The sequence below is a fragment of the Cheilinus undulatus genome, linkage group 9 (genome assembly GCF_018320785.1).
Source record: "Cheilinus undulatus linkage group 9, ASM1832078v1, whole genome shotgun sequence".
NCBI classification, from domain to species: domain Eukaryota; kingdom Metazoa; phylum Chordata; class Actinopteri; order Labriformes; family Labridae; genus Cheilinus; species Cheilinus undulatus.
The window spans coordinates 21,806,603-21,817,956 of record NC_054873.1 but is presented as its reverse complement, the minus strand read 5'-3'; the positions used below and the strand labels follow the sequence as shown (position 1 = coordinate 21,817,956).

The 11,354-nt window shown below is 40.5% G+C and overlaps 1 protein-coding gene across 1 annotated transcript; it reads left to right on the top strand.

Moving 5' to 3' along the window:
• Positions 1–3,690: 3,690 nt before the first annotated feature.
• On the top strand, positions 3,691–10,428 carry pgghg (protein-glucosylgalactosylhydroxylysine glucosidase). Its single transcript, XM_041796722.1, has 14 exons — positions 3,691–3,813; positions 4,405–4,687; positions 4,767–4,977; positions 5,052–5,487; positions 5,562–5,681; positions 6,911–7,042; positions 7,118–7,229; positions 7,502–7,574; positions 7,653–7,789; positions 7,885–8,018; positions 9,045–9,140; positions 9,228–9,325; positions 9,418–9,641; positions 9,873–10,428. The coding sequence occupies exons 2-14, from the start codon at positions 4,444–4,446 to the stop codon at positions 9,947–9,949; spliced, it is 2,094 nt and encodes a 697-aa protein (XP_041652656.1). The 5' UTR covers positions 3,691–3,813; positions 4,405–4,443; the 3' UTR covers positions 9,950–10,428.
• Positions 10,429–11,354: the final 926 nt, after the last annotated feature.

Here is an 11,354-nt window from a genome sequence, read left to right as displayed (position 1 = left end):
TTTGTAGCAAATGCCTGGTTATTATATAGCATGGGTTTAATTTTATTTATCTCATCCTTTCACAGCAGTAAGTCTTATTTCCTCTCCTATTTATGACATGCACTTTAGAGTTTGTCTGCTTTTTTCTGCTCTAGCCACACTAAACTTGTATCATCCTTTCCTGGTTGCCAGATGTCCTACATCACTTGGATGGAAAAAAATAGCAGAACAGCTGCAACGCTACTATGCTCTCACAGCGAGCAAGCTTAATACAGGAAACACAGAAACACAGATGTATTTCCAGTATGTTTGGACTGTTACATTAATCTACTGCTGCTCCCAGGTGGGGCGTACATCATGAGTGACTTTACTGATTCAAGTGTCATTGCTTCTGCTCAGTAGATGTCTGTTTAACACTGTCAGAGCCTTCTGAGCACTAAATTGAAGTTAGCAGCAGACATCCATCTGTTTGTCTCATCTTAAAGCAGAGAGATGGACCACTTTACTGCAGAGCACAAGTACTGACAACAGGCTGAGCTCCTAATAAGGAAGGGCAGGCTGGCTCTCTGTAAATATCCCTCAGGTCTGAGAAAGACAGGGGAAGGGAGCTGGGGAGGAAGAGGGAAGCGGATGGATTGCAGCCTTATATGGACAAAGCGCTGCTTTTCCCAGGGTTTGTGGCTCTGACCCCCGGCATGATGCCAGATGCTCAACAAACAGCTCCTCAGCGCCACCAAGTGGTGGACTGAATTCATTGCTGCTGTTGAGATAACTGCCTGAATTTTTAGCTACAGGTTTACCTTTAATGAATTAAAAGTGATATGCTTGTTTCAACACCTAGAGACCTCAGAAAATAAACCCCCTTAATCTAGAGACTGCTTTGTAAACTGTGCCATAGTTCCCAAAGTGGGGGTTAAAAAGCATGCAACAAAACAAATTTAAAACAATTTAAGATTATTTAAAGTGGTACATTTGATCTATTATTATAAAAAGCTATCCTTCAAATGAGTTTAACATAAACCAAAGTTGAGTGAAATTTGTGCTTTGATGTAATATGTTCAATGCACTCCCTAAATTGTAAATTTGTACATGATGCTTTGTGCAATGATTTATGTTTTCACCACCTACAAAGAAGATAAGAGATCCAGGTCTCTGACGCCGTTATTTTGGGGGTCAGGGGCTGAAAAGTTGGGGAACCCTTGTTATTTAGCACGATGCAAATGGGCATTTTTGATCTATTTCGATTGTATTTGCTTTTATTTTGGAGGAGACGGTGAATAGTGTAGCAAAGAGAAAGAAGGAAACAACGTGGAAGGGGAGCTCTGGTCAGTCTCCAACCCAGGCTGCCTGCTTGGATGACCAGCTTCTGTACCAGGCCAGCTGTGCCCCATTAAATTTCATTCAAGTAGATTTTTGTGATGTTTTAAAGATGCACTACATTGACTTTACAGTCTGTCGCCATAAAAAGAGGTGACAATATCTTTATCCTTAATGGCACATAGGGTTATACACTTCCCGCAATACTCAGTAACCCACCTCGACAAAGTGAAAGTGACCTTTTACTTAACCCTTTCAAATTTGCTCTGGCGCCTCCAATTCTCTGGATTTGTGCTGAGATGTTGCTATACCTTGACTGGAGTCCACCTGTGGTAAATTGAATTTATGGACATGATTTAGGAAGACACACACCTCTCTAAAGAAGGCCTCACAGCTGACAATGCATAACAGCAAAACACCAAGCCATGGTATCAGAGGAACTGCCTGCTGAACACAGATCAAGGACAAAAATTTGTGCTGCACTGAAGTTTCCCAGGAGTGGCCTCCATAATTCTCAAATGGAAGAAGTTTGGCATGACCGAGGTTCATCCAAAAGATTGTCCAGCCAAACTGAGCAATCAGGGGGTGAAGGGCCTTTGTAAAGGAGGTGACCAAGAACCTGATGGTCACTCTGACTGAGCTCCAGAAATCCTAGGACAAAGATCACTGCAGCCCTCCACTAAAAGGCTTTTGGCAGAGTGGCTAGATGGAAGCTTCTTCTCTCAGTGCAAAATATATAAAAGCCTGCTTGAAGTTTGCAAAACACTCCAATGGGAAGACAAGTAGCCTTTCATGTGTTTTGCACTGAGGAGAAGTTTCCATCTAGCCAATCTGCTACAAAGTCCAGGTCAGTGGAGGGCTGCAAGTTTACACCCTCATTTCTCAGCCACCCAGAACACCAGCTGTAAAGCTGTTCAGTTACATTTGTCAATAAAAGATATCTTTGTGTTATGTTTATAACTTCTACACATGGCTGCTATGAAGACTAGATAAGCCTCACCCCAAACTCCAAGCATAGTTGTATTTCAAGCACAAATTCCAATAAAGTTGGGACATTGAGGGCGAGTAGTCCAACAGTTTGTAAATAATATTCTTCAGTGTGCAATTACAGGGAATTCTATTTTTGATTTTACCCTACAGTCCATATTATCATAAAAAATGAAGGAATTCTGGAGGAAATTTCTGCACATAAAGAGCAAGGCCAGAAACCAACATTAGATGCCCACAACTTTCATTTTCTCAAGGTGAAATCAAACATCATTCTGTGGTGGATATTACAGAGTGCACTCAGTAACACTTATCAAAATAATTTTCAGTACGCAAACTACGTCACTGCATCTACAGATGTAAGTTAAGATTCTACCATGCAAAGTGGGAGCCGAATATCAACAAAATGCAAAGGGACACTGACTTCTCTGGGCCCAAGCTTACCTGGGATGAATTGAACTAAAGCGGAAAAGTGTTATGCGTTCTGACAAGTCCCCGTCTTTATTGTTTTTGGAAATAATGGCCATAAAGTTCTCTGGGCTAAAGAGGAAAATGAGCATTCAGATTGTACAAAAATCTGTAAGAAAGTATAAAAGTACAGTATCTCTGATGGTGGGTGGGTGTGCTACTGCCTACAGCATGGGAAGGTGCCATTAATACTGAGAGGTACATACATAGGCCCACAGGTGTTGGAACAATATGCTTCAATCCAGATGATGTATTTTGGAAGAAACACATTTTAGCCGCTAGTATACTCACAACCGTAAATCACAATCATAGGTGAGGAATTTTAAGATAGATCAACGGGTTTTAAAAGTGCTAACTTATGGCTCGACTCCCCCCAAAACTACTGGCACAGCCCCAATCTGAAATGTTGCTATACAGATTTTGTCCAACCTTTATAGGGTGCTAAGCTAAGTGACCTTTTCTATCAGTGGACTTCTAGTGAGAGGGCACATTTTTCTAGAGCTCTGTGTTAATGGATGATGGTGTTATCACTTTACCATTCATACTTGTAAACTAATATACAAAAGAAAGCATTACGGCTTTTCTACGTGTTAAAAATGTTCTGCATGGGAAACACAACTTGCTGCATTTGCACTGTAAGAACAGGAAGCATGCTTTGATACTCTGCACTTAACCCTTAATTTAAGATTGCACAGGAAGCAGTTGATGAACAGCCCCCATCAAATAGTATTCCTTTTCCCCATGGTAGCGTATCTCAATTGTGTTGCACTATTCATTTGAACACCTGTTAGATACTTCCTTCTATTCACAATAGACTTTGCACTTGCAGTCATAGTCTTACTCCCTCATCCTCCACATTAAATCCATGCCTTGTTTTCCAGCAGTCCCAGAATCAGGTCCAGGTTTTCTGTGCAGCACACTGAGCTGCATGGCCTCCTCCTACAATAGTGTAACAGGACTCTACTAACTTGAATCCACTTTACCACCAACTTCTGAATCATTTGTTTCCTCTAAACATGGACTGTAACTGGAATCCTGGAACTTGGATTGGTTTTTAACTAGGTTAGAGACATTTGGAAACTTTTCACTTCTCTTTGCTTGTTTTCAGGTTTCCTCTCCGTTGCTGCAGAGACAGATGCTGCTTCTTGTTCAAGTGAGAGTGTAATCACATTGTATTGTGATGTGTGGCAAGGAATTACTCTGGATGTTTATGCAAGCAATGACTTATGTAATGTTTTTTTTTTTTTTTTTTTTACCATCAGTTGATCTCAAGCATGTTTCTGTAATGAGGTGAAATTATTCATCTGTAGTTTTCTGTACTTTAGTTCACCTATTGCATGTTGTCCTAGGATTGCATTTGGATGAGTCTTGTGACACAGAAGTGTTAAATTAAATAGGCTACAAGAAGCCTCTTATAACAGGGCACTGTGAGAAATGTGTGTTGGCTCCACTGTACAAATTTTACCACTGATCACATGATGTTTTTACTCATGCATGGGGATAAGTGCCCATACAACCGTATAATCTAGTTAAGATCTTTTTACAGTGAAAAAAGAGATTAGGGGTCAAAGTCTAAATGCTTTAAACCATCTCCACTTTGTTATTCAAGTGTTGGGATTCTCTCAACAAACTTCATCTACATTTTTGTCACAGGACTTTTTGGACCTCCAAGGTTAAGATCCCCTCCTCATCATGTCCTGCCAATCAGACCCTTACATCTTCTCCAGCGACACCTTACCTAGCGACCTCCGCTTCCTTCCTCCGTTGGCGAATGGGCTACTGGGATGGAGGGTGTACAACAACATCATGCACATGGGCGGTGTGTATAACGGAGAAGGTGGGCGCTGTCATCGAGCAGATGTCCCTTGTCCTCTAGCTGTGAGGGTCATGATAGAGGAACCGGCCAGGCACACCTACAGCCTGAACACCCACACAGGTGATGTCTGCAGTGTTTCCTGCATGTCAGAGCTTGTTACTGCTGAGCTTATCTCATCCTGTCTGGCACTCTCATACAGGTGTTTTTACCCACACGATGAGCTCGGCAAGTGTTACAGTGTCACAGTCCTTGTATTCACATCGATACTACCCCAACCTGATGGTGATGGAGGTTCTCTTAGTGCGCCAGGTGACGTCAGAGGAGCCAATCACTGTCCAGCTGCTCAGTTCCTTCACACCTCAGAGCAAAGATATTGCTTTTCAATCAGGGCCTGATTACAAAGGTGGAAGGTAAGATTAGCAAAAACAAGAGTATAATGCCCACTTTCAATGTCAATGAAAGCCTTAATAACTCCTGTCTTTAGCCACATCTATGGAAAGACGACCAGTGCAGAGATCCCTGGAGGTTTCTGCCCTGAGGTGCACCTGATCTGGACACCTATACCCCCTTCCTTGACATTGCTTCCAGAGCAGAGCCAGGCTCGCTGGGGCTTCATCCTGACCGTGGCCAATAGTTTAGACTCTGCCGAGGCCAGTTTTGACGAAGGCCTGAGTCTAATGGCGACTGGTGGCCTTCGTCCCTCTCATGAGAAGGCTTGGAAGGAACTGTGGCTGCAGAGCAAAGTGGAGGTGGTGGGGTCGGAGAGCCTCTGCAAAGCTGTGATTGGCTGCTTGTTCTACCTCCTCGGTGCCTTTCCCTCCATACACGACACCACCAGATCCTTTGGTGGGGTCAGTCCAGGTGGGCTGTCTAATGGAGGGGATGGTCAGGATTACTGGGGCCATGTATTCTGGGATCAGGTAAGGCGAGTGGCGCCTGATGGCTAGCTTGGTTGTATCATGTATCGAACAATGACACCACTCTCCTGTTGTAGGACATTTGGATGTATCCTGGCATAGCCCTTTTCTACCCAAAGCTAGCTCGAGCTGTGCTGGAGTACAGGGTGGGGACAATGGATGGTGCAAAAGACAACGCCCAGAAGCAGGGCTATAAGGTATGATTACCAGGAGGTAACCCAGGTGTTACCATCATGACTCATCATTCAAGTAGGAGCACAAGTATACAGTAAGACAAACACATTTCCACTGAAGGAAATTGACACCAGATGGTCCTTGTTCTTTATTTTTCTAATGATATGGTGGCAAACTTAATAACAGAAGCAACAAAGCTTCAGAAACCAGAAAGAAAGTTGGACCAAGATTGTTCAATTTTGGGTAAAACATGAAGCCAGGAAACTGGCCGCCTAGCTGTCTTTAGAGTAAAACAAACATTAGCCCAAACCTGTACTTCCACACTTACGCTGTTTAAGTTGGTAAAGATTAATTACTTCTTTGTTTCCTACAGCTGCATTTCCATGCTAAGCTAAGTTTATTTACATCTAAGCTAGCATGTACGCATATGTAGCATATGACGTTTCCTTGCTAATCCTGGCAAGAAAGCAAATAGCAAGCTTAAAAAGTTATTACCAAATTCAAAAGAAGATTAGCCTACAATAAAGGTTAAGTACAAACATCAACAGTAGGCCCAACAGTTATCAATCTAACAATGTTGTATTGGCGAAAGAACAGCTATCTTGGTGAGCACCGATCATAGAAAACCTATCTCAAACCTTAACAAGTGACTTAATAACTTCAGCAAATGGAGTACCTTATCCCTTAAATTATGTTGTTTCATATGATGTAAGGTAAGCAAATGACTCAGAAGTACAAAGCAGTCTATAGAAAGCTATGGTTAGCTTCAGTTGCTATTTGCAAAAAATCAACTTAAACCATCTGCTGGTAGCAGTTAAAATGAGTGTCGGCTGTATTTTGGAGCCATTTGTAGGCCTGACCTCCATTCAGATATGTAACCCAAAGAGCTGCTACTACAGCAGGTGAGATGGACGAAAAAAAATCCCGCCAGCCGCCAAGGGTCGAGCTGGAAATAGAGCAGTGGCATAAAGTGCTGTGGTGAGTCAGGCTGGCCATGTTGGTTTGTTCGTAGAAAATAATGAGGCCGATCAATTGGACGCACATGAAATACAAAATCAGGCCAGCATACATTTTGTTCTAATAGATCCGTCACTGAAAACACAGAGCTGAGAACAACAAACCAGACTTCAATTTTTTTTCATATTGAGTGATGATTCATTTAATGCTTACTTATTTGTTTGATATGATAATATATACATGTTTTAAAAAGTTACATTTTACACCCTTGAGAAAATATCACTTAACCTTTCAGGGACTGAAGTTCCCATGGGAGAGCGCTGTGTCAGGGAGGGAGGTGTGTCCAGAGGACATCTATGGACAGCAAGAGATTCACATTAATGGAGACGTCACTCTGGCCTTCCAACACTATCTCTACCTCACTGAGGTACACTGATTTATCCCTCTCACCATTAAATTGTTTCATACGAGGGGATTATATCAATGAAACTCTTTGTTGCAGGATCTGTCCATGTTCACAGAGGGCAGAGGAAGTGAACTAATCTATGGTGTGGCTGATTACTGGGTATCCAGAGTCACATGGAACCCTGGGGACCAGAAGTACCATCTCTTGGGTGAGATCTTTTTTGAAAAATAGTAACAGCACAATATTTATCAGAGCTTAATATGGATATAATGGTAAATATTATTTTGAATATTATCTGTATAACAATTAAAAAACTTGCATTACATTAGCTGTTAAAGTTGAGCTTGACTGTTAATGTGTTGGTGCTGAAAAAGTTGCCAGTATATTTATGCAGTTTAAACAGTGTGCATAATAAAACAAGAAATTACCCCATATAATGTTCATCCTTAGTCAAGTATTATTTCCTGGTGTACTTTGTAGGTGTCATGCCACCTGATGAGTACTACTACAATGTCAACAACTCTGTTTACACAAACACAGCAGCCAAATTCAGGTACAAGTATAGGAATATTACCTTGCATTGCACAATACCTGATGAATATCAAACATAAAAAAGCTTTTCATGTGTTAGTTTACAGTTTGCAGTAGAGCTGGCTGCCCTCCTTCGACATCCAGCACCAAAAGAATGGCAGGAAGTGGCAGAAAACCTCCAAATACCTTTTGATGAGGAATCCCAGTACCATCCTGAGTACGACGGCTACACTAAAGGTTAGCTTTTGTACCTTTTAGGAACCAATGAGCAAAAAAAAAAAAAGTTTGTGCTTTTTAGCATGATGTTAACGTCTCCTTTGCACCTCTCTCAGGTCATCCAGTGAAGCAGGCAGATGCAGTGATGTTGGGATATCCTCTTGGACTGCCAATGTCCCTAGAAGTCAGGAAAAATGACCTTGAAGCGTATGAGCCAGTGACGGACCCTCACGGTCCAGCCATGACATGGGTAATACACAATATAATTTCCACTATATGTGACACTTTTGACAGGAGTAACCCAAAATAGAGATAAAAATGCTAGTAATGAAAAGCACTTACTTTCTGGAGGGCTGATACTGCTTCTAACCCAGAAGCCATTCCTTCTGAATAAATGTAAATGACAATCAATACAGTGAATATAAAGCTTGTTGCACTGCCCCCATGTGGCCAAAACTCCATATAAATGCAACTTTAAAGGGATACTTCAACATTTTGGCAAATTCACCCATTGCCATAATTCCTATAGTCTTAGTAATAGGTTCGTTACCTTCAGTTGTCGGTGCAAGCTATTTTTAAATCTCCGCTGCCGAGTTCGGACCTGCTGTGCCAACTCAATGTAAGCAGACGGTATTCCAGCTTTCCCTCATCAAACTCATCAAATACACAATCCAACAACTCCAAAACGCTCTCATGGACAAGTTGTGACCTGTACATTCACCACACTATGAAATAATCATGGAACATTACGAGACGGAGATGTTTTAAAGCTAAATGCAAAGCCGGAACTACACTCCAGACATGGCTGCTGCACTGTGTCACTCTGCCCAGTGGTTTACTCAAGAAATAGTTCCGAGTATTTGCTTCATGCGTCATAATGTTACATAATTATTCATTATTATTTCATAGCGTGGTGAATGTGCAGGTCACAACTTGTCCACGAGAGCGTTTTGGAGTTGTTGGACTGTGTATTTAATGAGTTTGATGAGGGAAAGCTGGAATACCGTCTGCTTACATTGAGTTGGCACAGCAGGTCCGAACTCAGCAGCAGCGATCTAAAAACAGCTTGCACCAACAACTGAAGGTAACAAACCTATTACTAGGACTATAGGAATTATGGCAATGGGCAAATTTGCCAAAATGTTGAAGTATCCCTTTAAAATGCATAATTACAAAATCTTTCCACAGTAAAAATAGTCAGTAGTGCTTAACAGTGAGTTTTTTCATGTATAAATTTCATAATGTTTACACCAATTCTGTGACTGTCCACTCTAAGGGAATGTTTGCAATTGGCTGGCTGGAGCTGGGAGAGGCAGAGAAAGCTCATGGTTTACTTCAGAAATGCTTTAACAACATCCAGGGGCCTTTTCAGGTATCCTTTTCTCTCCCAAACACACAACACTAGGTTATGCCTCTTAACTGTGTGTTTTATGAGTGTGTGTTTACCTCTCTTTCTTAGGTATGGAGTGAATCATCTGACGGATCCGGTGCTGTCAACTTTCTCACGGGTATGGGAGGATTCCTGCAAGCTGTACTGTTTGGTTACACTGGATTCAGGTTAGAGAGAAAGAGATAGGTTTAACATTGCTTTAAATTAACGTCGAATATTTGTAATAACACAAGGATTGATGATTGTACATTTTTTACAGAGTTCAGAGGGATTGCCTGGCCTTTTCCCCACTTCTGCCCAAGGACATTTCTGAGCTGTGTGTCCGTGGTGTGAACTACCTGGGCAGTCAGATGGACTGGCTGATGAGAAAAGATGACATCTGTATCATATTGAGGGAACAGACAAGCAGTGCTGACAAAATTCCATCCCATAATCTGCATGTTGTCCTGAAGGCATCAGGAACTATAATCCCACTCGTACCAGGTAGCACACAGTACATCTGAGCAGCGCATTATATTTTCTTAAGAACAAGGTCTACTAATCAGTACACCAAATTTAAAAACTCTATCATTTAAACTGTTGGAGGAAAGGCGATTTTAGATTTTAAAAATACACTTACGCATATTTTGTTTTTAAAACTTGTTTTTATTTAGGAATCTACCTTGATTTCAAATTTTGTTTTGTAATACATTTTTTGATTTTCTTACTTTTCAGGTCAGCCTGTAACTTTTGCTCGTGAGCCTGGATGTATTTGTAAAACAGCTTCACCGTCTTCCTGTTGGCCTTTCTGAACCTGCATCCATGACCATCATGTTTGAGCTCATGTACCGAAATTAAAATAAGTCATGCTAAAACCATTTATTTTATAAAAGCAGCTCCCTTTATATTGTATGTTACCATTTAAAGTCGAACAAGACTAAAATTATACTGGACTGTTTTGATTGATTTGAAAAATAGAAAAATATAAGATCACTTCTTTTTTCTCCTCTTATTATTTTGCTGAATCCCATCTCTGAATTGATGCACAATTAAGTACTACATGACATTTTAAAAGCAGATAAATGCTTTATTTAGCTTCCTGTGATTGATGTTTTGATATACTTTGTTACAAAAACAGAAACAAAGAAACAACTACATTTTTGTGAATAAATCAAAACATTCCTTACATTCTGTTTAATTAAATAAAGTAAATTTTGCTTTGTGTCTTTTCCTGGTTCCACCTTGTAGGCAAAGGTTTACCTTGATCTTTGCTATTTTATTACTATAGATGAGTAAGTAGTGTGCTTTGACAAGTTTCATCTCAACATTTTAAAGAGACATATATAGTTCACAGTCAATCTTTTTTGCAGAAAATGTAAACAAAGTCTAGAACTCACTTTTTGTGACTCCTACCCTGCGTTAGTGTTATTAAATATTACTATATAGAAATTATAAGTCCAGTTGGTGTTTTTTTTTTTTCATTGAAGGTCATATAGGCTACATTCACACTGCAGTTAAAAGTGATCTGAATCCTATTTTTTCATAACCTGACACGCCATGTGGATTTGTTTGCCAGTAAGAAACATGGAAACGGGTGAATCCATCTGCTTTGCAAGGTTAATTTTTGGGCTCATATGTAACTAATCTGATTTTTTTTCCGATAGCGTTAACAGCACAAGTCACACTGAATCTCAAATGTATGTGTGCGTATCAGAATCAGGCCACTTTTACACGCGGTACTAAATCAGAAACATATCTGAGTTTTGGGAATTTGGTCGCAGCGTGAACAGTCAAAAAAAAAAAAAAAAAATCAGAGCAAAAGATAAGAATTGATCATATCATCAAGGCCTGCCATGTGCAGTTAAAAGTCTATGTTCACACTGCAGTTAAAAGTAACCTAACTGCAGTGACTGCAGTGTGTAAAGCCAACAAAAAATTAGATCTGAGAAAAAGATCAGGATTGAGCATCAAGGCCCGCAGTGTGAACGGTAATAGAGACAAGTGTTAATTTACGTCGGTTTTATAACTAGCAAGCCTCAAAGCTTGTTTTTCCTCCTTGTTTCATTCTCTTTTGAAAAACTATAATTGATAAAGTTCACCGTACAATGGCGGGCTTATCATTTACATCCTTTGTTATATGATTAATGGCTGTCATCTTGTTAAAGGGGAACTGCAAAAGCAGAAACATTCATCTTCACACACGTTTGGCCCGTTGTT